Below are 27,527 nucleotides of genomic sequence, written 5' to 3'. Positions count from 1 at the left end.
TATTCAAATTGGTAATGTGAGCTGCGTTTTGTTGTGGCATCGAATACATCGAGCATCGGCTTGAGGGGTTGCCAGCCCTTATCTTTAAATGTTTGACCCTCTCCCCTGCCCCTTCCCCCTCCCCACTCCCATATAGAACCCAGCATTTGCATTTCATTGACATTCATTTGGCTGGGAGGTTTTTTGTTTTACTTGCGCATCGCTTTCTTTGCATAGCAAATTGAATTTGAATCCAAAGTCCAACAATGAAGCGACCTCAGAGATCTTTCCCTTCCCTTCCCCCCCCCCCTGCTGTTTTGTTGTTGTCTTCTCATTGTTGTGCTGTTTGATATCTCATTTGCCTTTTGGTGTCCATTTGACGGACTTGCCTTTGCTCTTCCCTTTCCCTTTTCCCTTCCCTTGCACTCTCTTCCTTTTTCCATTTCATTTTACTGCATTGTCTGCTAAGCGGCTTTCGCCGTGCAGTTCAAGAGTCAGTTACCCACTTTGCCTTAAGCTGATTTCCCTTGATTTCCGTTGTTGTGCCATGCAGGTTTTTGCCTTTTCATCATCATTGGCTCGTCAGAAACATTCTCGCCGTCTCTCCCTCTCTCTGCCAGTCTACTCTCTGCATTTGAGGTGCATTAAACTCATTTGCCAAGCGGCTTTCAATTATAATTTTTGTTAATAATTCATTAGCACAATGTGTCGCCTGCCTGCTGTTGTTGTCGCTGTTGTTGTCGCTGTTGTTGTCGCCGTTGTTGTATAACGAGTTGAGCCAAAATGCATTCAGACAACTTCTTCTTCTCCTTCTCCCTTTCAGTTTATGGTTGGTGCACGTTGCGCATACGCCATGTGTGACAGCGCTTTAAGTGCCCGCAGCCAAATTGATTTAAAATGCGTGTACAACATTTTGCACATTTCATTCTCCTTTGCTTCATGCATTCGAAATTTGCATGTTTTATGAATTTCAACTTTGCTTTGACTGAATAAACTATGATGAATAATAATATGTATATGAAAATATACTAATTGAAAACTAAAAAGTGGACTTACAAATACTAAAAGAACTCTTAAATGCGATTACCCAACTGTTTCTATAAACTTCAATTGTTAATTTAGTTCAGTTCGAGATTAGTTTATACTCAATTGGGCCTTAGTTGCTTTAGTTGAATATCTGGTATATTTTGTACTTTATTGTATATTTTATACTTTATGGTATTTTTTGTACTTTATGGTATATTTTGAATGCGTTACAATATAAATATGTCAAATATACCCGTTGGTATATTTTAGTATTTTTGCGGTAGTTTTATTGAAAATGGGTAATGAGTCTACAACGTTCGAGCACATTCGACTGTAGTATTTTTCCTTGTCATTCTCAATCAAACTATATTCTAGAAATATACCACAAAAATACTAAAATACATCGCTATATTTGGTATATCATTATTGTATTGAAATATACCAAAATTACACCGCAAAAATAAAAGGCGGATATTATTCGCTTCAGTATTTTTAGTATTTTAGTATTTTCCTAGTACTCACTTATTTCGAAATATGTTTATAATAAAAAGTGGGATGATCTAACAGAATCTTTTCGGTTGGAATCGTCACGTTTAATGCGCATTGCTGGACAATCGAGTTGGCGTTTTGCGTTTTTCATGCTACATTTGGCGTTTCTTGTGGTTCAGCGAGGGAAAGTGTTTGCATTATATTTACTCTCGCTGTCTGTCTCTTCTATATAGAATATATACATACATATATCTGTTTTTTTTAGTGTTGTTGGCAAGACTCCAACTCCAGCTGAAGCAATGCTTATGGCATGTTAACTATGCAACTTATGACTTCTGTTCAATTGATCTCCCTACTTACGTTCGTTCTGTTCTCTCTGCTTTGGTGTCGCTTGCAACCCTTCTGGGGCTTTGCTTGTCATCTGTGCTTACACCCTGAATGTCTGCATGTCTCACACACACACACACACCTACACACCTACACACACACACACACACAGCTGTGTCTCCCACACTGCAGCTGTCTGGCGACGTTATCGCTCATCAGCTGTGGCTGCTGCTACTGTTCCAATGCCAATACAAAATGTCTCTTCCCTGCCCTCCCTTCCTCCTTTTCTCCCCTTCCCTCACTCTCCGCTTAGCCCGCTGCTGGTGATAAATAAAAACTGTCTGCGCCTATGTGGCTGCTGCTGCTGCTACTGATACTGTTGCTGTTGCTGTTGTTGCTCTTTCTTGCTATTCGCTTTTCATTTCCCCGTGACTTTTGTGCCATGTTGTAAGCTGACTAGCCCTTTGACTCTCCCCTTTCCCGCTGCCCCTTTGACATTACAACACATGGCTAACGACAAAGCCAACAAAATTCCAATGAAAAAATTCAATTTGATTGCTTTGTCCGCCTTGTGTCTATTGGCCATTTAAGCTAGAGTTGAGCTCACAGCTCGATAGCTAGTTAGGGGGGATGGGGAAGGGGGCGTGGTTACGCTGCTGCAGCTTAACAAGTTCATTTGGGCCTGTCGCCTGTGGCTATGTGGCAATGAAACGTTTAATGTCCTGCCGCATAAATCAAATGCACTCAAAAGAGATCACAGCCCCGGAAAAAATAATAATAATAATAACAGAATTGCAAACAAAATAGTTCAATATTGCAAGCGGATCAATATGGCAAAGGCAAAGCCAACATTGACTGCATATTAAAAGCGAGGGCAAACAAAATGCGAAAGCCGCTACAGCGTTGCATACTTTCGAGCGCTGCAGAAAAAAACTTGAAATTTTGCTGCATACTTTTGAGCGCGCCCGCAGACAATTATGCGGCTGCTAAGAACGTTTTCACTTTATACAAAGAATGAAAAGGCAGCACACACACCTACACACATGTATGCCTGTGTGTGTGTGTGTGTGTATCGAAAGCCTCGTCAGTCGCCATTTGCTGCTAATTACATTCTGCGGTCAGCATAACAAATCCCGCACACCAAATGCTGCCTCCATTCAACTCCAAAAAAGAAAAAATAGGCGGAAAAACAAAATCACAGCAACAACAACAACAAGAACAACAACATCACACATGTGGGCAGTTTCAGCTTTCATTTGCAGCTGCAGCAACAGCAGCAGCAGCAGCCCCAGCACTTGGACCCATTTATGATTGATGGCGCAGACAGTGAAAGCTGAGCGCAGTATGGAAAAGAAATGCGAGACGACAAAAAGGCGAAGCGAGAGACGGACAAATACCCTACATTAAAGAAAGCTATTTGAGTTGAGCTTGAATTCATCTAAAAATAATGAACTCTTAAAGCACAGCTAAGCTACCCAACCATCAACGATTGCAGGGTATGCAAAAGAAATCGACAGATGGAAATACAAGAGGACACACAACGACAGCAAGAGCGAGAGCGAGAGAGGCGAAAACAAGTAATTAAAATACCAGGCAGGCAAATGGAGCAAAGCAAAGCAAGTAAATGCTGTTGTTGTTGTTGTTGTTGCATGCCACATGTGTTGCCACAAATGGTCAGCAGCCGCATTCGTAGCTCAAACATATTGATTGATTTTTAATTACAAACATTTACCAGCGCCGTTTACACAGAGGGTCGCCATTCAATGGACTCGAGTTCGAAGTTCGCAGTTTGAGTTCGCAGTTGGTCTCTACTTGAATTTCAATTTCAATTATGCAAATACTTTTTTATTAAACGCATAAACAAATGCGTAGCAACTGCTGCAAGGCAGGCAAGGCGTGTAATTGCCGCCGGCTACGTCGACGTCTACGTCGACTTCGACGCATGCAATTAGCGTTTCAATGGGCAACTAGCAAACGAGCGAGCAAAAGGTGCAGAAGAGAGTTGCAAAAGTTTTGTTGCCTACGCTTCTTACCTAATCCGCCTCTCCCCCCGCTACCGTCACGATTCCCTTTCACTTCTTTTTGTCCCCTTCATTGCTTGGAGTTCAATCAATGCGCCATTGTTGCGACGCGTTCGACAATTGAAAATTGCCGAGCTGAAAAAACGAAACGCTTTTCATTTCCATCTGCCTTCTGCCCTCCTCCCCATTTGCAAAGTCTGGGATTCGAGTGCAGCTGCGTCGCGTGCCACAAGCATTCAACAACTTTGAATTTCGTTCGCAGTTCGATTTTTAAAGTTGTGCAAAACTTCAAAAAACTTCACAGTGTGCGATGCAACGGACTCAACTGCGGGAAAAGTTCGTAATTGAAAATTTCCGTTGCATACTTTCAGGCGGCGACTTGAATTTACATACATTGAAAAACCGTGAGCTTAGTGTTAACTTTATATATATATATAGCGTAGTCTTTGCGTCGGTGTCTATGCAGATTTGTCACATGAAAGTTGCGTGGTTATAAAGCTGAAAGTTGCATACAGTCAGTCAAGATTGAGGGGTTATATTAAAAGAAAGGTTGTCACTGCAAAGTTAATCAAAAAGTCGACTTTACAGACGTGTTTTGTTTAGAAATTTTGGCATAACACAAAGTAAAATGATGGTACTTTATTTCTGTACTTATTCAACTACTTAATAAATCTAAAATATATAAAAAAAAAAGCTTTAGCTAGCGATCTACCATTTGATTTTTAAGTTTCATATTTTGTTTAATTTCAACTATTTTGAATGATTCCAAATCAAATTCGAGTGATTGACCACAAATCTTAAATACATTGGAAAGAAAGAAATTCGAAGTCGGAAGTGAACTTTGCAAAATTTGTAAACGAAATTTATCTGCATTTTTCGTTCTACTAATTTGTTCGGCAACGTTTTTAAAATGTGTGCCTTACCTTAAAGCAGACTTTTTGAATAGGCTGTAATCTTACATCACAGCCTACTGCTGTCATCTACTATGTGTATTCTTCGTGTTATTGATAGCTGAAGCACTCACGCATACGCATGGCCTTAATGTGGCTTGATTTAAGGTATAATTTTCAATTTGCGATGCACTTTAGCACGCCCCCCAGACAAATGTTGTTGTTCGCTCGTTGTTCGTTGTTCGGAGGCTAAGCTGAATGCCCCTGTGAGAACAAATGACAAGCAATTTAGTTGGCATTCGAGCGATTCGATGAAGCATTCACTGATTCATTCTACTGCCTGCCTGACAGACTATCCCATCTATCTATCTATCTATGTATTCGTCTGGCTATCCGTCCGTCTGTCTGTCTGTCCGTCCGTCTGTCTGTGCCTGCGTTGTACACGTGATAATTGCTGGGGCAGCACTTGGACTTGGAGACTTTCCTTGTTCACGTTTTTTGGGGGGTTGACTAACTTATTGAATCTGTACAATTTGTTGGCTCTTCTCTCGCTCTCTCTATCTCTCTCTATAGTCGCTTGTAATTTCAATTGTCTATGCAAAAGCGCCTTGAATCACAAAATGACCAGTGACCAGCCACGCCCCCCATTCCCTCCCACTCTTAGCCATGTCCTTGCAGACGTAAATGTAAATCGCATTGAATGGCTTTTGTCTCTGGTCGCAGCTCGTCGCCTTTTGTCCCCATTTGCTGCTGCTATGTGTTGCCCAGATAAATTTCAATGAAATCGTTGTCCTGGGCCGGCATTATCCTGCTGGCACTGCGTGTCCTGGCGCGTTCGTATGGCAACATTTCTTTGTTTATCTTTATACATTTACAATTAAAAGGGCTTCGCATTGTTGTCGCTCTCGTAATATTAATGAATCTCCCCCAACTCTCCCCCTCTCTCTCACTGCTGCTATCTCTGTCTGGTCACGCCTGCTCCTCCCTCGAGTGTGTATGTGTGTATGGCTAAACCTCAGCTATTGCCACACGTTAATTGATTGCAATTTGTATATGTAAATTGCGTCTGTTTGTATGCAATGCGATTTTTTCCTTTTTTTTTTTTTTTCACTCTCTCTCGATTTCATATGCAAATTGTTTGCAAATTTTGCGTGTTTGCTGATTTATTCAGCCGCCATTCAGCCCCTTTTGTATTTATACGTTTTTTTCTTGTTTGCATGTTTGCCATACGTCGGCAATTGTCTCATTAAACGATATCAATAAATTCATAATTATCGGTCAGTTTGCACTCACCCCTTCCTCTTTGCCCTGCAGCAAGTGAACGGCACCGGAACGTTGAATCCCGGGCAAAAACCACATGGGATGCGTTAACAGCAATCGCTCCATCAGACCCAAATCGCATGGCGGTGAATTGTCGCTCGAATCGCGGGAGCTCTCCTCATCGCTCGATGTTTCGCCCTCTGCCAAAATGCCGCCCTCCGAGCTGGAGACGAGAGATGTGCGTGACTGCAAAGATCATCGTAAAATCAAAACACAAACAATAAGTACATTGAGTCGAGTGTATTAGGAGACATAAAATAGGCACTCAAAATGCTTAAAAGTACTCTCTTTAAAATGCAAAAATACGTTGAAGCCTATGGCTTTCGATTGATTTGGAGGCTGTTAAGGCGGTGATAAAGATTTCGTTGTCGCATCTAGCTTTAATACTGAGGCTGTTGTACAAAACCAGGGCTACAGTAAGCACTAAATCGATATGCTGTATATTTAGATTCTTCTAAATTGCACAACTCTTCAGATGCGACACATAAAAAGCAGTTCTAATAAATCTATAGTAGTATCTAGCTTTATAAATATGGCTTTCATACAAAACCAGGGCTGCAGTGATCAGTGCTGTAGCCTAATGTCTCATAACGCCTTATTTAAATATTATATGAAATAATTTAAAAGATTATATTGTCGTAGCTAACATTTTAAATAGGGTTTCCATATAAAACCAGGGCTGACACGAGCTAAATGTGATTATGCTATAGCCCTACACTACCTAAAGTAGCTTAAAGTATCATTTAAATATTATATAAAATAGCTAAAATGATTGTATTGTGGTAGCTATATTTTCAACTAGGGCTGCCATACAAAACCAGGGCTAGCATGGCCTTTTTTTTGCTCATGCTGTAGCCTCAAACTCTCCGAAGTCACACAACGTTTCGTCTAGAATGCATATTAGACAGTCATAATAAATGGATGCTCTTAACTATAGCCGCAACTAGGGCTGCCATACAAAACCAGGGCTGATCGGGTTGCTCAAAATGTAAATAGTAGAACAAACAGGTAAGCAGGCCACCTAAGATGGACAAAATTTGCTTCTAAAGCATAAAACTACTATTTGCAATGCTAAACTTCACAAGTAGTATAAAACCAGGGCTGCCGGCATCTTAAACACTTTATAAAAACTATTAAAAAGTATGTCAACGTTGCTGTTAGAAGTCAAGTGCAATAATTACATAAAAACCAGGTATAAAATGCAACCTACTTCTTCCCAAATGAGCTGAAATGTAAATCAAATTAAGCAAGCAGAAGAACGAGGGCTGCCAACACACTCCCAGGGCTGCCAACACTCGACCGCCTTTTGCTGCAATTGCTGAGACACTCTTACTTACCTAAAGTTGGCTGGCATAGAACTAAGTATTCTAAGTATTTTGCTTGACATGTCCCATGCTTGACACATTGCTGTTGGCCATATTCTCGAGACCGGAGGCAAACACACACACAGACACACACACAGACAGACACACAGATAAACTCTTACACACATTGTCAAATCTTGAGTGCAATCTCATGTCGTGCCATCAACGAAATACATTTCGGTATTTTTTCGGCTCAACTTTAAAAGAGAGCCGCGGGCAAGAGCATCTCATCTGGCGGCATTCTTACACATTACTCTGCAGTTAAACAAAGCGAAAAATGAAGAGACAGCAAGAGGGAGAGAGAGAGTGAGAAATAAAGAGAGTGAGAGAGAGAGAGAGAGAGAGAGAGAGAGAGAGAGAGAGCGAAATCAAAATTCTGTAGCAGCCGCGTAGGCGTTTTTAATTGAAAATTGCCGTGGGCTGCCTTTTGAAGTTGTTTTTCGCTGGCTCGCACTCTCTTCTTCTTCTCTCTCTCTCTCTTCTCCTCCCTCTGTCTATTTGCCCTGTAGCATACTTTCGAAAATGCAGTCAAAAGAGGGCGACAACATGAGGGAAGAGTGGGCTGCTTTATGCTTGGCCAGGGCGCTCTGTCGAGTTCATGTGCTTTTATGCACACAGTCCCCGTTTTTTTTTTTGGTGTGTCGAGCAAAGCATATAATGATGTTTGCCAAACTGTAAGCGATGCTGCCAAATTGATGCCAAGGCAACAGCACAGCACAGGACAGTAGAGAAGCCACAGCTTATGCAAATGCAAATATATCTCTTGATGAACAAATATATACATATTTAATGTGAATAGACTAGTATATAAAAAGCGAGCAGCAGCTGACATTGATGGCAATTGCAATACCCTAGATAAACAATAAACTGCTGAAAAAGGTTTTTGTAGCATACATTTAAGGGCAGCTCAATTGGGAATATGCAAATAGAAAAAAAAACTGCGTGAAAATATGCACTTGCTAAGCAAATAGATAAATGTGTGCTAAAGTGTCTATGTCAGCATCATTTTAGATTTGCAATTCAATGAACATGATTTTATAAATGTTGAAAACTAATTGATTTCCAAACAACGAAACAAGGTGACAAAATAATGAAGGCAAATGTGCATCACAAGCCAAATTTAGATACCTGAATTCAGCCACTGAAAACCTTGTTTATAAATCTCACAAAATTGCAAAAATCCAATTAAAGAAAAGCCAAAAAGCTAATTTACAAATTTCACAAAAAAAGAGAAAATACTCTTCAAAAATCACGAGAAATTTAAAAAACAAATCCAAAAAGAAAATAAATCATTTTCGGAAATTCAATTTAAAAAACCTAAATAGCTAGATGGAGTTATGGATTTCAAAAAATTAGACGATATTTTATTCGAAACAAATCTTTAAAGATTCTTAATCGATTTCGGAAATTCAATTCAAAAAATAATTAAATTTATAAATTTCACAAAATCAGAAGAACGTAACAAAAATATGGCTGCTTAATTAATGCCAAATTTTCAGACATAATCTGTGTAAAAAGGAAATGTGATAAACTCATTTCTAGATCATTTTATGTGCATTAACTGAGCCAAAGCATAAAGAGTGGAAATGCAACAAGAGCAAGAGCAAGAGTAAAGGCAAAGCCAAAGGCAGCGCGTGGTTGCCACTTCAGTGGCAAGCAAGTCAAGTGGCATCCTTCGTGGCAGCCCCTGCCACGCCCAGCATTAACGCTCGTTACCACTAACAACGTCATGGATAGGGTTGTCCTTTTTTTCGTGGCATCTTTTCGTTTTTTTTTTTTTTTAATTTCGTTTTTTGGGGTCTTGCAAAAGTCAAAAAAAAAGGTCGCGTCGTTGGCATCATTAATTGAGTTATTTCTGGCCGACTGTCAAATTAGGTTGTGCCCCTTACAAACACACACACACATACTAATGCAGCGACAGAGACACCTTTGAAATAGAAATCATAAATTTGATTTACGCGCGAGTTTTAATTTTTGATATCATTTATTAAACGGGTTTCTTTTTCTTTCCTTCTGTTTTCCCTGGCAGCATCTCACATAATGTTGCACATTTTTTCGTTGCTTTGTGACATTAATCATACGCCACGTTGTCGTGGAGCAGTCAGGAAATGAAAGAATGCGAGAGAGCACTGAGTAAATCTCAGGCAAAACGCAAATGATATGGAAATGCTGCAAAAAATGTTACCAGTTTATTTGCAAGACAAAACACGTAAAGTTAGAGAAAAAAATACAAAAAAGAAATGGGAAATTGCGCAAATCCCTTGAAGAAATGTTTGAAATTGTTCAGCACAAAAAAAAGGAAGGCGAGAGCTGCACAGCAGGCGGTGAGCTGGCAACCCTGGCAATGCTTGCGAAATTATGCTTAAATCAAAAATCAGAGCAGAGCACAAAAAACGAAAAAAAGAAAAAAAACTGAGCTGCTGCGGTTGCGAGCAGCAGCAAAAGGACTTTGGGACAACCCTTAACGCTAGAGCTCTGACTGTGAGGTAAATGCTGCGCATATTTTATACCCTGCATTAAGTCTTAAGTATTGCTTATTACACGTAGCGTGCGTCCCTTTTCTGCACTGCAAAAAAAATACCAGTTTCAAAAACTTTCGCCTAAAAACTGTGTTCATCTGTTTTCAGATAAACAAAATTTTGAACGTGGGAAAAGTAATATACTTCCAAATGTTTAGAGTGACCGTTTTTGGCAAACTTTGTGACACTAAATTTGCACGGAAATGGTAAACAACAAACATTGATGGCCACACCACTCAAACATTTACCTATTCAATAAATGCAATTATTGAAATAAACAAAACAAAAGACATCACATTCATTGGGAACAGCGCTTTAAGAAAAAATTCTTAGTCATAAAAAACATTAGTCTGAAAAATTATGAGTAGTAAAAAACCAAGAATTAAATATAATATAATATTTAAGGTTTTTGGCCTTACAACTATACGAATTTATCTAAGAACATAAGGTTTTACTCGTATATTAACTTAACATTAAGATTTTTATGTTCTTCAAGCACTTCTTAGGCCAAAATTCGTAGTACTAAGACCAAAATCTTGATATTAGAATTTTTTTTTCTGTGTATGCGCTTGGTCCCAAAACTATTTTTGGCTCACAAACGAAACAACGGACAGGCATTGGGCCATAATGCGTTTGCTTATTAAGTTAGCCAAGGTTCTCATTTGTTTACACTTTACGTTGCTTCTCTTTTCATTCTTTTATTTTATTTTATTTTGCTTTATTTTATTTTTTGTTCTTCATTTTTTTGTTGGCTGTAGCAAAGGGAAGCTGCTGACAGCAACCCTCAATATAAGTGAAATGGCAAATGCTTTCTAAGTAGCTGCAATTTTGTTGTTGTTCGTTTTCATTTTTTGCTGCCTCGCGAGGGTTGCTCGCATGAGGCATGTGGCATGTGGCATGGCGTTGTCTACGCGTAATGTTAAGCAAACAGTCGCGACTTTAAATCTTGTTTCAATGTCTGCAACAGCAACTGCAACACAATGGGCAACCAAGCGGCGCGCCCAGACAAACAGCAGCAGAAGCCGAAGCTGAATCTGAAGCTGCTCCACTCGACTCTTCGTGTCATTTCAGGGTCAGGGAGTTGCCAAAGCTGCCAAGCGGAAGTAGACAGCTGCAGACATTTTGCTAGCTGCAGACAACAGACGAAAGTAAGTTGACTTCCGGCCGGCTGAAAATGAAAATCGCCATTGCTGTTGCCACATGCCACTTGCCACCTGCCACGAGTCGAAGTCTAGCGCACCTTTTGGTTAAATATTGCTCGCTGTCTGTCTGCAAATTCGATGCCAATTGCAATATAAAAATTCCCAACAAAAGATATAAAAAAAAAAACTAAATAATATCGGCAGCAAGTTGAGCTCATGTTGCATGCCCCCATCGACTGTCTTTGCTTGCTAATAAATTGCGCAACAAATTGCCGCACACAACCGCAAATGCAAGCGCACAAAAGTATGCAATGAAATATTTGGAATGCCACGACAAATGTCGTCCTTTTCCTCTTGCTTCTCCTTCGAAAAGAGACAATCGAAATTAATGAAAAAAGAGTTCTTCCGCTGCAAAACCACAAAATGCTGCTGAGACTTGACTTTGTACAAATGCAATCGCATTCATTTTGATCCGAGTGAGCATAATTAAACTTTAGGTTTCGCAAAAATTTAAGCGCACTTTTGCTTGTTGAAACTTTTCGCAAAAAATGTTACAGATAAAAAGTAATAAGTTTAACTGCAATGAATTTTATACGGATTTGCTTTAAGCTTGTTATAAAATTAAAGAGAAAAAGTAATAAGCACAACTACAATGAATGCAAATATTATTATGCACATTTGCTCTTAGCTTTTTGTCAGCATATGAAAAACAAATAAAAATTTTATACAAACAGTATTATGCGCATTTTGCTCTTAGCTTCTTAAGTTTGCTCAAAGAAATAAGCATTAGAAAACTTGTAAATTCTAAACACAACAATGAATGCAAATATCTTACTGCTGCAAAATGAAATTCTCACAAAATGGGAAAAATGCTGTAATAGTAAAATCGTCAAGTTTTGGCTTTAACTTTCTATGGCATCATCTGCAAAAATGTGCAGCACAAACTAAACAAAAACTTGCGACAAAACTTGAACATAAATTATAACAAGGATTAATGAGAGTTGGCTCGCTGGACAACATTCCGCTCTGGCTAAAACTTGTTAACAAGTGCTTACGAAATGCCAGCGAAAATAATTGGATACGATAAACAAACAACGCAAAATTGTTTTACAAAATATTTGTGTTCTCGGCTTTATGTCGTATTAATATTATAACAAGCATAAGCTCCAGTCTGTTGAATTTGATAATTACGAGCAAATAAATGTATTAAATTTTGTAGCAACATTTTAAATTGCAGCAGAAATTGCTTAGCTGCTTTTGATATTTAAGTGCTGATTTTTGTTTGATTTCATTTATTTCACTATTTTTTTATTAGGATTATAATATTGCAACTTGGAATAATCGCTACTAGATATTTTATTTGGTTTCATTTGCCTTATATAACTTTTTGGGCAGAATATTTAAAGAAATCGTATTTAAAAACCAACTGCCTAAATAGAAATTAAGTAAATTCGAAATTTAATTAAAATATTTTAAAATCAGAAACAAATTTTTGAAAGTTATTAAAAAAATACTTTCGTATGGAAAAAAAGTCTAGTCTAAGTTGCTTTGTCTGACAATCTGGTATATTTTCCACTCTGTAGTATATTTTGAATGTAGTACTATATCAATATACCAAATATAACATTTGGTATATTTGATGTATATTAATTTGGTATATTTTAAAATTAATACGACTCTGGTTTGCTTTTCATCAAAATGTAGCTTCTTGTTTTCTTTTTGTTGCTTCTCAATTTAAGAAATTAATTTGATATATTTTCCACACTATCACAATGGAGTTGCCAATTGAAAGCGGCCCACTGTGCGACCGTGGTGCGCAGTCGTTGTGCTAATAGTTTGACAAAAGGTGAGCGCCGAGATAAGCTCAAAAGTGGCGCACGTGTGTGTGTGTGTGTGTGTGTGTGTAGAATCGCCAAATTGCACTCGAGACTGAATTATTGCCTGACGCAGAGCAGCAACGACTACAACAACAACAAGGTATGCGAAACGTGCGAGACGCGACACGGCAAGGGACATGACATGAGCGCAGAGCATCAATAGAGCGAGCACAGAGTAAAAAAGAAGGAAAGAAGAAAGGGTGAGAAGGGTGATCTGAATGCGAGTGGCGAAATAAAAGATAAATAGCAGCCACGTAAAATGTTGTTGAATGTTTTAAAAAACCATAAAAACCACAGAGAATTACATTTAATGGCAACAGCGGCAGCCAGAAAAACCGCAATGCCAACAACTGCGCCAAAAACCGGCAGCAACAACAACAACAACAAAACCAACAAGAACAGAGTGTGTGGCAACTGAGAACTCGGTAAAACATTTGCTAGTCGGATGACATATGTTGTGAATGCGCCTCTTTCTGTCTGCGTGAGTTTAGTTTAGAGCCAAACACAGAACTACAACCAGAACTCTGTCAGACGACAGCTTGCAGCTCCGACTGTATGTGTGTGTGTGTGGTGTGTGTGTGTGTGTTTGTGGCGAGGCCTAAACTGAAATTTGGGTCTGGCTAATTGAAGCGTGATGTTGACATGTTGTCGATTTGTTTGGACGTTCGCTCTATGAATGCATAATTAAAAGCGTTTTTGCCTCAAAGTTCCTAAAGTTGTCGTGTGAAGTTTGGCAACACTGCTGTCGAGTTTTACACTTACTCTTTTGTGAGGAAGTGCAAAAATAAATTGAAATGAAAGCTCTGACTGTTGGAACGATAGTTTAAAGCGCGTGAAGTTTTACAGCATTCATTTGCAAATGTAAATGAAACTTAAAGCACTTGAAGTTTGGCAACTGCAATCAAGTGAAATTTGCAGCAATTCATGTTTTATGTTTCTTACTTAATTCATTAATATTAGCAAATAATATATGATAAGCTGCGTAGCTTCAACTTGGTTTGTCAACGCTGTTGAGTGAAATTTGGCAGCAATTTAGCATTTAGTACATCATTTGTATTATTGCCTCAAGTTAAAGTTAAATTAAATACTAATAAAATCAGGCAGAAATAGCGAAGTAAAGTTTGTTGTTAACACAATTACAACTATTTGATTGTATGCCAATGAAATTTGATAACGCTTTGCCATCATGATAATTATAGCTTGAGATACACTTCAAAGTTTAATTACAAACTGATGAAGTTTTGTAATTGAGTGGAGCAATTAACAATAACTGAATGGATGCCAAAGTAGTTAAAGTTTGGCAACGCAGCAAGCTGAAGTTCGGCAACAGTGCCCAGAGACACACGCATAGACGCATTTGAATAGGCGAAAACTATGTGTAATCTGGCAATAAGAATCTTTCATTCGGCGCAAAGTCAAATACAATAAACATTTGGAAGCCATGTAATAAGCTGCACATAAAATATATGGCCATAAAATGGCCACTGGCGAGACACAGACAAATGTTTTCCTTTTGGAGTTGAGGAAGGGAATGAAGGCGGCGTGAAGATGAAAGAGAAGGAAAAGAGCGACGCGGCTGCTTGGGACGACAGTGGAAAGTGGATACTTGGCCGTAGCTGTCAAAAAGTCACAACCATTAGGCACACGAAGGATGCGAGCAGGCAGCTTGCAACATGAGACGAACACACACACACACATAGAACATGCCACAAACCTCTGTCGCACCCCACAAAACAAAAACAAAACGCAAAAAATGAAGTGACAAAGTTACAGATGACCAGACATCAGTAGCGAGTTGAAGCTTCAACCGAATACACTTCATTAGAGGCGGCATTTTTAAAGCTGCCGTTGCTCTGCTGCTGTTTCGGTAGCATGCCCCAACCACGGCAAACTTGCAACCTGCGTTGTCCCTTGTTCTGGTTGGGTATTAGCAGACATGTTGGCAAAAGAAAAATGGAGAGGACATTGTCAGGAGTCAGCCAAAAACAGAGCTGACATGACAAGCTCAACTAAAAGCTACGCAGCAGCAGCAGCAGCTGTGGGCGGGGATGGGGGATGGGGCATGCCCCACTCTGTGTGTAAGCCGCTGACAAAGCGCCACTAATACCGCTGCAATTAGTACACGTGCACCTGGACACGCCACACACACACACACACACACACACACACACTTAGCTCTGCAGATTAGAAACTCCCAAACTTGTTTATGGACTTTTGTGGCACGATGCCAGCTACTGTTTGAGGAGGAGGCGCCACGGCAAAAATGCCGACAGGGTTGTAGCATAATGAATGTAATAAAGTTGAGCACAACGATGAGCTTGCAGTCGGGCAGTCGGGCTGGCGATAAAAACTTTCCAGCGGGGCATGCAACACGGCCAGCCAGCCAGCCAGCCAGCATTGGCTCATGTGTTGCATGCTGCCTGAAGCTGTCTGTGGTTATGGCAACGCCAGCCAGCCAGCCAGTCAGCTAGCCAGCCAGCTTTACTTTCCTTTCTCTGCTTTTTTTGGGCAGACGTTTTTATCGACATCGGTTGCTGTTGTTGCTCTTGTTGTTTTTATTGAATATTCATAAATGGCCGAAAAAGATGAGAGGAAATTGTTGGCTGGCGCAAACGTTTTGTGCATTGCCACAGCTGTGGCTGCCACACAGTGTGGCAAAAATAGTTGCAGAGGCTTTAATAATAAAGCAGTACTTTCCAATTATCGATATAATTGATATCAATTTGAAAATAAACATTGAACTCTTCAATTCGTCTTCACTCTTCACTTCACTCTTCTTTAACTAAGAGTTTAATTGTTTAAGTTTTGAAAACAATTCATATTTATCGATACATAGTTGCATTGAAATTTGTATACACTCGAAATTTGAGTCAAATTTTCTATCGATTTCAAAATATGTAATTCCAAACTCTTCAATTCTTTTTTATCCCTTACTCGAATTCAACTAAGAATTTACTCGACACCAACAAAAAATACTCTCAAGTTTTGTCAACAAAAGAAAGCACTTGTCGATTTAATAATGCATATATAAATCATTTCTATTTCTTCATATATTAGGTTTCGAATAGAGAGTAAATTAATAATAAATAAATAAATACAACTAACAATCACACCCTTCAATGATTCTTCATTCCTCATTTTACATTTTTTCAATTTCAATTTTAGTTGCCAGCTCTTAAGTTATGTCACCAATCGATACTTATGGATATCTGCATCGATAGTTGTCGGCAATTCTGTTTTTGCCACACTGTGCAACCGTCCGTCTGCTTGCCTAACTGGACAGGCGAAGCCCATTGAAATCAATATTTTATGCCACCGTCGAGACATAGAAGATGTTTGTCGTTTGTCGTTTGCCGTTGTCCTTGCCACTTGCCACACTTGGTGGCACAACTCGGCTCGGCTCGGCTCGTTTGAACCCAAATGCAACAGGAAATGCAACACAAATTAAAATGTGAACATGTGTCTGTCTGCTGCTGCTGCTGCTGCTGATCCCGTATGCGCCAAGTGCTCCAGACAGACCACTCGTTTGTGGTTGCCCAGTTGAGTACAGTTCCTGTCTGGACACATAGATAACTCTCTCTCTCTCTCTTTCTCTTTTCCTCACTCTCACTCTGGACTGAATCTTAATAGCTTTGTAAGTTCTCATTTGGTTTTTGACTTTGAACTTGGGGAAGTAGAAGATACACACACAGAAATCAAAACGATAAACGAAGGTGAAATGCTGTTGCCTACTTTGAGGCGCTGCATGAGAAATTTGGCAACGTTGCGCCAATGCAAGTGCAATTTGACAACACTGTCTGCCAAATGTGCATAACTAACGCATTATTAAGCAATTAAACAACACACGAATGAGTGAATTCAAACTGAAGTGAAGTGCTATCAAATTAACTACTAAATTGACTTGTCAAAAAGTGTTTTCTCCTCTGTCAGTCTCTCTCACTCTCTCACTCGCCCCAGCGTAAAGTGCTTCATTATTCAAGCTGTTGCTGCTGCTACTATAATTTCCTGCCAGACATTTGAAAAGGATGCGTCGTCGCCTTTTAATGACAATGATGGAAAGGATTCGCAGTTATTAATGAAGAGAATGCCCAGGCCCAGAGCCAGGACTCTCACAACTCTCTCGACGCACGCACGAATGCATGTAAATAATGAAGCAATAATGGCAAACGGCGGGAGTTGTGCAGAACAAAAAAAAAATGAAAGAGGAAAAATAAAGAGCAAAGGCTTTGAATATGAACGTGTATTGTAATTTTCTTCTCTTTTTGTTTGCTGGATTTCTATCGCAGCCGAACATCATTTGATGCACAGTTTATGGGCGGCAAGGCAAGCGCAGCATCGAGCCAAGCCATTAGCACCGACCAGCAAGCCAGCAAACCAGCACCATCAATAGCAGCCAAAGAGATAGGCAAGTCAGGCAGACAAGCAGTCAGCATTATCATTATGGCAATGGCTGGCATGGCAACACGTAGCAAATTATGAATGAATGAGTGCCACACATACTCAGCACACACACACAAAGGCCAAAAGGAGTTGCTGGTGGCTGGTGAGTGGCATGCCCCCACTCTTGATAGCCCCATTGGCAGCTTGCGTAATTGGCACTTACTCTGCCTGCCTCTAACCCACACAGACTTCTCGCTTTATGAATAGTGCGGTGGCGACAAATACAAGAATATTCGTCTCATCAATATGCTCAACAGTTTGCCTCTCGGCGCACAATTCCCTCGACGCGTCCAAGAGTGTTTCATAATTGGAGGGGAAAACATTATTGGTGATGACGCGGAGAGGGAAAAATCCCCAATGAGTTGACTGAAACTGACTGCAAATGCTGACTTCTAATTTGATCCATATTTAATCACTAGCTTAAACCCATCATAATCGAACATGAACTCGAACTGCTAAATTTCACATAACTATTGAGTGAAGTAATCCACAAGTTGGCAGTTCTTGCAGTTGCAAGAGTGGACAGCGCCTACTCAATAGATGGACAGCGTTAATTGCATAAACAGCACTTAAACGCAACTTAAAGACCATTTTGTTAGCGTCTTGCTTAGCAATTGGTTGAAAGTGAGAAAAAAGCAATTATTGCCAGCACTTGCTTGACAAGCAGCCAGCACTAATTCGCAAAGTGCGCAATGCTGCTTTGACTGTGAAGTTATTACTTGCCTAACTATGCAATATGATCATTTTTGTTGTCACCAAGTTATTCGAGGATACAAAAGATGAATCTTAAGAAGGTTGGCAGTGCCTAGCTAAGAAGATGGCAGTGCCTTATTAAGAAGTTGACAGTGCCTAGTTTAGAAGTTAGCCGTAATGGAATATTTTTTGGAGAATTTAAAGTAAAAAAACTACCTTGATTTTCATATTGAATATTTTAACCAAACAATAATCTATTCTTCAGATTATATCGAACAGTGAAGTCATAGCTCAAGAAATAAGCCAAGCTACGTTGGCTTGTTTATCTACTCAAACTTATTTGTTCACATAAAGTTTACTATTGAAATGGACAGCGCCTAGTTAAGAAGAAGTCGTCAGAGCTAAATCAATTCAAATATAAATTGATCGATAAACTAGCAACAGGAAAAAGTCTCGAAATTCCTAATGAATTTTATGCAGATTTTTCAATGTCAGTTGTGGTGGACTCACCTGACTGAGCTCATCTCTCGAGCGGCGCGTGCACTTGGGCAACAGGGCCTGCATGTCATCCTCGAAGGCGCCGCCGTGGGCCAAGTCGACGACATCGTCATCGCCATCGACATCGGGGTCGAGGCTGCTGCTGCGATGATTGCAGTCGCTGCCATTTTTGGCATCGATTTGGCTAGTTGCTGTCATGTTGTTGTTGTTGATGTTGTTGTGGCTATTTGTTTGGCCATTTAATTTGTTGTTATTCGTTTGTGATTGTGGCGCATTGTGGTTAATGTTATTGTTGTTGTTGTAGTTATTGTTGGTAGAAACAATCTCTGGCTTCTCTTGGTTATTCGCTGTGTTTGTTGTTGCCGTTGCTATTGCTGTTGTTGTTGTTGTCGCATCAGCGTTGACACCAACAGCAGCAGATGGCAGCTGTTCACTTGTTCTGCAACGAAAAACATAGAAAGAGAGAGAGAGAAGTTAGTCAATGAGTGTGTGGCAAGTAAATTCTCCCTCATTTGTCACTTGTCATTGCGCAGCTGTCAAAAGGTTAATTTGCAACACATTTTTTCCTTTCTGCTTCGTTTTTGGACGCCCACAAGGACGCGCGTGACACCCAAAAAGTGGGCAATTTTACGCCATTTTAACAATATATATTTTTGGGGGAGCAAATGTAAGTAAAGTTGCCGCACAAATGTTATTAATGAATGTGCCACGAAGATGACGACGACGACGACGACGACGATGAAGAAAAAGCAAGCGCAAAAAGAAAAAAAAAGCAAAGAAACTTTTTGGCATGTGCTTCCGCTTCCGGTTGCTCCGTTGTGTAACGCCTTCAAGGACGAAAACACGAGAGGACAGAACAGGACGTTGCATGCCATTTTCTCTCTCCCTCGCTCGCTCCAGCCATATGACAAGTTGTCAAACATTTTGACATAATCATGTCAAATTAACACAAACAACGCCAGCAACGCAGCATGGATAATAAAACACTTAAAGGAATTAGATGAGAGCCGCTTGGCTGTTAGGCTCAAGGACAGGCTAAACCTTGTCTGTAGCCACAGCAAGCATGGAACCAAAAGGAATGGGTGAAGAGGCGCCAGCTTGAGCGAACGCAAATTTATGAGCATTCTGCGAAAGCCAAACAAAATGCGCAAACAATGCAAAGTAAACAAATAAAGAAGCAACAAACAAGTCAGCACGACTTTCAAGTTACTACGTCAACGAATGCAAGTTGTGACTTATTTAAAATAATTTAAGTAATAAAGAGATTCAGTTGAATACCTAAATATGCTTGACTCTTGATAAAGTTAGTTAAGAACAGGCATGGAAGCTGCAGTCAAGTGTGCTCGACTGTTAAATACTCAATGAAAAATATATTTAATGAATATATCAACAAAATATATGCCATAATGTATATTTGGTATTATTCTTAAGATATACAACATGAATATACCAAAAAAAGATATATATATATATCATATTATATAGTTGGTATGATATTTAATACATACCAAAACATATTTATATATACCATAATAATAATAATAAGTATACATATATATATATATAATATAATATACAAAATATTGATATCAATTTAATTAAAGTTAGTTACTACTTGTAAAAGAAAAGAGCATAAATAAAAGACTGTTAATGGCAAATTGAAATTGTTTCTTCGCTATAAAGTATAGCTAAGATAACGCCTCATTAAACGTGCTTAGTAAATTTGTAATGAAATTTACTTCAAGTAGCTTATTATTACCAAATTTAAAATAGTTACTGGGTATTTTGAACTTCCCTATTGTTTTCTTCTCCCACTTCTTTCACGAAGCGCTGAACAAAACGTGTAGCATACTTTGTGGCGCCGCCAGAAAATTGCCAACGCGCGCGTGGCAATTAAGATAAAATGTGGCAAGTGGGCATATATCAAAATGCAAACCAGGCTGCGGAAGTTTTATATATAGTTGAAGGTGAAGGCAGAGAGTTACGTAAGGCCAAGGCCTAGGCCTAGGTCAAGTTGTGCAGACTTTCAGCAAAGTTGCCTGTTGTTATTTGATTCTACTTGCTAATGACACACGTCCCCTGCCCCTGGCCTGATTGTTGTCCACTTCTTGCCACATATGCCACACACAACAGTTATTCAAAACTTTTTGTGTGTGTGTGAAGCCATTCATGAATAATTTTTTCGGCAAATCAAAGCAACGTCACAAAAAAGGCACAAAACAAATATGGAGAAAACGAGTTACGAGTATTATGCGGGTGTAGCAACAATAGAAAGAGATAAAGAGAGTGAGAGAAAGAGAAAGAGATGGGAGAAAGACTGCTGTTGTTGGGTAGCTTCGATTTGAGTGCGGGTCTCTCTATGCAAATTAGTTGTGACAGCTTTCAAAAAGTTCCAACATAGTTGTCAATGTCGGGTAGCACAGACACTAATCCATAGAGTGGCATGCAACAGCATGCGGCAGCAACGCACAGCTCAGCTCAGCATTGACAGCAGCAGCTCACAACAGCTCTCTCTCAGACAACAGCAACGTTCAAAGTTCATAAACAACACACTCCACAGTCTCTCCCCCCGCCAATGCATTTTTGAGTTATGCAAAAGAACAGGGCGAACGGGGGAGAGAGAGAGAGTAAGAGGGGGGGATTGCTGGGGTAACTTGTCTGTGCCCGTGGGGCAAATGCAAGTCAGAGTAGCAGTCGTTTTTGATATGGTAATGTGGCAATGGCAAATGCGTGTATGGAATGTGCCATTATTAGATTTCAGCTCTCGCAAAACTTCAGCCCGAGGTTAAGCAGGGCAAGAGAGTGTTAGGGTGTGAGAGAGGGTTTAGGGAAGTGACTTCGTCGAGAGTGCTATAAAGTAGTAATACTAATTAAGTTGTGTATTATGCATGTGCAGCAAAAGACGCAGCTAAGCAAACCAAATTTGCCAGCAGCTCATAAAAAGAGTTAAAGACCCCGAGGAGAGAAGAAGAGAGGAGCGGGAATCTGGTCCTGGCTTGTGGTTTTCTATATATTGTACATTTTGACTACGTTTAGGGAAGTGTAGGGAACAACGAACAATGGCAGGCAAAAGTGCTTGAGATTGGCTCAGAGATTGCTTTGGGAGCAGCAGTGAAGGGCGCTCTCATAGAACGCCAAGTAAAAGTCGCAGAGTAGAAGTAGATGAAGTTGTCTAGCAGATGACTGCGATGCAATTCGGGCGATAGCTAGCCACAAAAGCTGACGGGAAGTTGTCACGCTTAATGAGAATTCAGGTAATTGATTGAAGTGCAGATACAGCGCTTTGAACACTCAAAAGTTGTCAAAGAACACAGTCTAAGGAAATGGAAAAAGTTGCAAATTTAAGTAAAAGGTGGCAAATTGTAGATACTGACAAAGTTTGCAGATACAATTGAGCATTGAGTACTAAAAATTCGGATTACTATTATTATTCTATTACTTCAAATAGAATATTCAAATAAATTGAATGAAATTAAATATTTGCAAATTGTTGATGCTCACAAAATGTCTAGGTAAAATTTATAGAATATACCAAATTAAATTACTGAATACCTATTTTGATATAGATAGTTTAATTTAATATACTTAATATAGCAACTTAATATACTGAGTACACCAAATTAATATACTAAATATACCAAATTGATATACTGAATATATTGAATTAATATACTGAATTTGTAAAATTAGTATACAGAATATGCCGAATTAATGCACTGGATATGCAAAATTAATGTAATTGACTATGTCAGATAAATATACTGAATATACTAAATTGATATGCTGTATATAGTGAATTAGTATAATAAATATACCATATGAATATACTGATTATATCAAATTAATATGACGAATACACCAAATTAATAAACCTAATTAATATACTGAATATACCAAATTAATATGCTGAATATACAGAATTAATGCACTGGTTATGCAAAATTAATGTAATTGATATACTGACTATACCGGATGAATATACTGCATATACCAAATTGATATGCTGTATATACTGAATTGATATAATGATGAATATGAATATTGAATTATATCACATTAATATAACGAGTACATCAAATTAATATACCTAATTAATATACTGAATATACCAAATTTATATGCTGAAAATGTATAATGGTATAAAAAGTGCTAGAAAAAAGAATATTATAACTCCTTAAGCCTCTGAGTACCTCATCATTATACGACTAAGGAACATGTCTATAGCACCACGGCTGATCAAGAATATATATATATAGAATAGAATATATATATATATATATATATATATGTACATATTTCAGGGGTTTTCTGCTACTACCATCAGTTGATAAGAAATCAAAAAGGATTTGCCTTGGCAAGTTTAGTTTCAGCTGCAAACTCACCTCGCCTTGCCGTGCGTCTTGAACTGTGCCACCTCGGCATACCTGCGACCGAGTGGCGCCTCTTGCGGACTGAGCAGCGTATCGCAATGCGGTGCCACAGCACCCCCAACAGCAGATGCCACATTCGACTGATCCATGGGCAAAGTCATGCCCTTCAGCAGTTGAGCAGCAGTTGGCAAATCGTTGACACACTTCAATTGCTGTTGATCCTGATTGGCAAAATTGTGCAACTGTTCGCGCAACGAATAATCGACGGAGCTGCAACACGATGTCGACTCCGAGGTGCTGCTGCAGCTGGGCGAATGGAGAGCGGCCAAATCATCCGTGTTGCCATTCTGCAGATCCTGATAGGCGGCATGTGCGTCCTCTGAACTGCTGCTGGAGCTGGAACTCGAGCTGGAGCTCGATTGATTGCTTTGGCTGGTGTTGGTCGAGACACAGCTGTCCATGCTGGCGATGGAGTTGCGATTGCCGACGCCGCCGTCGGGACTCTCGAGACTCTCGGTCACCTGTTGGGGCACAATAATGAGCGAGGTGCGTTTGCGCAGCGTTTCGTCCTTGGCGTTCATGTTCTGTTTGAGCGTTTTGTCCGATTTGGTGTATACGATCACCTCCACTTTGGAGTTATCCTCAGCCAGCTGCTGCTGTTGCTGCTGCTGCTTCATCACTGTGGTATCCACACACTGCGAATCCGTTTGTTGTTGCGACATGCTGCAAAAGTTACAAGATGTCGAGCTATTGAGGGGAGGGGAAACACTTTGGCTGCGAGAAAAATATTTGATGCCACCAAAACCAAAAAAAAAACAGTTGAGGAGTTGAATACACTTTGCGACTCGTTGCCCCCGCCACTCCCCAATCCCCATTCCCCATTGTAGACCCTCTTTTCCCTTCTCTACACACGCACACACACTTCAGCACACATGTGTCAATCAGTTTTATTGAATTCGACATTTAATACGGACGCGACGTGTTCGTATCGTTTGTCACACTGACTTGCACCACACCTCTTGCCCACTCCCCACTCCTTACTGTGTGTGTGTGTGGGCTGCCACCGCTTGTGGCACGTTAAGGTATCGCATATCCGACCACTCGAATGCATGAATTTTAATTTAACGACCATGTTGAGGCTTTCAAAATGTTATTACTAATAAAAGCAGCAAAAAGGCCTCCACACACACACAAAAACAATGGGCAGGCGGTGCGGCGTAGGGGGCGTGGCAACGAAGGCGTGTGTGTTACACAAGCATCATATCATATTATGTGACGCTTTTATAGATTCCCAGCCAGCGGCAACACCTGCCAACTGTCCGCCTTTAAAGCGAAAGAACGAGATGGCAACAGAGCCAAGCAATGACACTTTCTTCCGGTTTCCTTCTCTCTCTCTCTCACTCTTTACATCCTTGTCTATCTCGCTCTATTTAAGCAATGTGAAGCCCATGCGATTTTTAGAGCATTTGGCTATATTTAGACAAAGTCTAAAAGGATTGTGCCTCAAAACTGTGGCAACTTTGTTGCTTGCCTTGACATAAGTTCTACATAAAGAGTCCAAGAATTTCAGACAAATTTAGCTACTTTTCCTAGCCATATTTAATATAATATAATATATAAGATACATATATTCTATATTCTTTTTTATTTCTTGTTGTTATTTTTAATCTTAATTCATGAGAAATTAACTTTCAAATTTTGCAAATTTTAGTGATTGCAAAACAATATTGTCCAATTTATGAGAAGCTTTATATTTGTACTTAATGGTATATTTTATGTGATGTAGTATACCGATATACCTAATATATATCATAATAAAATCATATTTATTATATGTATTTAAAACTGGTATATTTTGCACTCAATGGTACATTTTATTAGTTGTAGTATACTGGTATACCAAATAATGTCTAATCTAGTATATTTATACCATTCTACCACATACATGGGTAGCAATCTGGTATATTTTGTACTCAATGGTATATTTTGTATGTTGTAGTAAAGTAGGAAAGTCTAAAGAGTAACCTGCATTCGGTGTTGTCTTTGGCATTTTTTCTAAAGTATTTTTCCAGCTGGCTTTATGAACTTTCCGCAATAATTTTGTGGGCATGTGTTTGTGTGTTTGGATATCCATTTCATTTTGTTGAAGAGCAAAAAAAAAAAAAAAATGTAATATTTGCGTCCAAGTGTAGTCGTTTTTTTATGGGCATGGACATCATTTGAATTACGCAGGCGATGTCGAAGTCAAAGTCAAAGGAAGTTAGGAATGTGTCGGAGCACTCAAAACATTAAGTGCCCCACATATAACACACACACACACACACACACACACACACACTTACAATATGCTGAAGCTCTACAACAACAAGTTCTAGTGATAAGCAATTATAAACATTTGCTACTTGTGTTTTTTCATTTTTTTTTCTTTTGACATCAAAAGAAATTGAAAAGAAACCCCAGCAAAAGAAAAAAACAAAAACAAAATAAGTAGCAGAAGCAACAAAAACAAGAAGAAAAAATAATAATAATAATAAAATTGATGGAGGCGCGAGTCGAGTTGAGGCGAGTTGAGTTGAGGCGAGTTGAGTTGAGGCGAGTCTCGTTCATCTCGAGCCAAAGTCAAAATGGGTTTCATTTTGCGTCGTTGTGCTTCACTGAATTTTTAATTTATTTATACGACACACACGCACATGTCTCTCTGTGTATGTGTGCGTGTGTGTTTCGTCATGAGTTGATTTTGTTTTTTCTTCTGTGTTTTTTTTTGCGGCATTTTGGGCTTCCGTTTATCGTTAATGCCATTCATAAGCAATAAATCGAAAGAAAATACACATATTCGTAATTGCGAATAAATTCGTAGAAATTCACAAGAATTCCCTCAATGCATTGCAATGCCGGCTAACTTTATTTCTCGCTCTCTACATTTATGGTATGTTTAATACACACTCTTGTGCCGCAGTTGCGTCACATAAATGCTGATTAGAAAACCTCTTGGAGTTACCTTTAGAGGTTGTCAACAAACAAAGTATATTGCTTTTTCCGCAATTCAAGTTTTACTTTTATTCTTCACTCATATCGATTACGCTAATTCCGCGAATTCTTTAAAGTTGTCAAGTGATTTTTAAGAGCAAAATTGTTGTCAAGTTTAATTTTCAATCAAGTCGGATTTGAAACAATATTGTAGATGCTTAGGTTCATACATTTTTCCTTATTTTATATGTTGTAGTATACTGATATACCAAATAAATCTTAAGGCAAATCTTGCGGTATATCTTCAATGTTGTAGTATATTCATATACCAAATATAACTTTTGGTATATTTTTGGTATTTATATATTTATATATTTGTATATTTATATATTTGTATAACTTTTTAAATATTTATATATTAATCTGGTATATTTCAGAAATAATAGCTCACTATTTTCCCTTATTACTATATCTATAAGTATCCTATTTATTAGATTAGATTCATTACTTAAACCTTTTCTACTTAATTAGATTGCAATGAAACAAACAATCATTATAATTTGATCAAGTGCCGTTCTATTCACTTTGTTTTTATAAACTTTTGAGGTATTTCAATATATTTCAGACATAAATTCTCTGCATTTTTTATTTTTTCAATATTTATTCTTTTTACAAATTGTGCTAAAAGTGTTTCTTGTAAAGTGTTCTAAACTAAACATAAATATTATTTGTAATTATTCTCTATTTATTCCTTTCGTAAACTTGTGAAATATAATAGTAAGAAAATAAATATATTATCTGTTTTTATTCTACTGCACTAGATTTTTATTGCCCTTTGTTGTTCTTGACTCAAATGCAATGTTATCTGACAACGGACAATTGACGTTTGCAGTGAAATCATTTCACAGTCATTATTCATGACTAGTTTAAAGTTTTCCAAACTTGTGAGTCACTCCCCTCCGCCCCCTTGCACAATTCCCCTTCTCACTTGCATCGCTTTGTCGCGTTTCTTATCATTGCATTTTCGTAACTTTCACGACTCTTTCACCTCTCTTTATTGTTGTTGCTGTTGTTGTTGTTGTTGCTATTCTTTGTCGTGCATTGGCAATTTATCAGCTAACGAGATTAGTGAAGGCGGAGGCCAAATGCGGGCGCCGTGAGGGGCAGGTGGGGCAGGTAAATTGAGACGCGACATGAAAGCATCGCGAACAATTTGCAATTAATGTCGTATTTGCTGTAATGTTGTTGTAATGTAATGCGATTCGTACCCACAACAACAACAACAACAGCAACGACAACAATTTGAAACCCAATTACAATTGCAATTTGCAATCAAATGCAATGTTCGTGCTCGATATACATATGTTATACTATATATATGTATATATAGTATCTACATCTTTTGGTATTTGAGTGTGTGTGAGTAGGTGTGTTTTAGACATTTCATTCGAATCGATTTCGAAATATTCATTCGCATTCACAACATGATTCATTTCATTCGTACGTTCGCTTGACAGAATTCCGCATAAATATCGCATACCCTGTACGCTAAAGAATCGGGTATGCTCAGTTTTAAAATAAAGTGTAACAAAGTGCATTTTATAA

General features: G+C 38.9%; 1 protein-coding gene across 6 annotated transcripts in view; it reads right to left on the bottom strand.

Moving 5' to 3' along the window:
• Positions 1–27,527, bottom strand: part of LOC133849417 (protein sprint) — a 137,678-nt gene that overhangs the window by 19,677 nt on the left and 90,474 nt on the right. For 4 of the 6 annotated variants that reach the window (XM_062285477.1, XM_062285479.1, XM_062285480.1 and 1 more), the window contains 3 exons: positions 22,968–23,678; positions 18,598–19,024; positions 6,026–6,238 (listed from right to left, as the gene is read on the bottom strand). In XM_062285477.1, the coding sequence (XP_062141461.1) occupies positions 6,026–6,238; positions 18,598–19,024; positions 22,968–23,678 (1,351 nt within the window). The remainder of the gene's footprint in view (positions 1–6,025; positions 6,239–18,597; positions 19,025–22,967; positions 23,679–27,527) is intronic. The other 2 variants (XM_062285478.1, XM_062285482.1) reach the window with 1 other exon arrangement.

This window comes from Drosophila sulfurigaster, chromosome X (assembly GCF_023558435.1).
Source record: "Drosophila sulfurigaster albostrigata strain 15112-1811.04 chromosome X, ASM2355843v2, whole genome shotgun sequence".
NCBI lineage: Eukaryota > Metazoa > Arthropoda > Insecta > Diptera > Drosophilidae > Drosophila > Drosophila sulfurigaster.
Note: the sequence above shows the minus strand (reverse complement) of the source record. Positions and strands in the feature narration are given on the sequence as shown.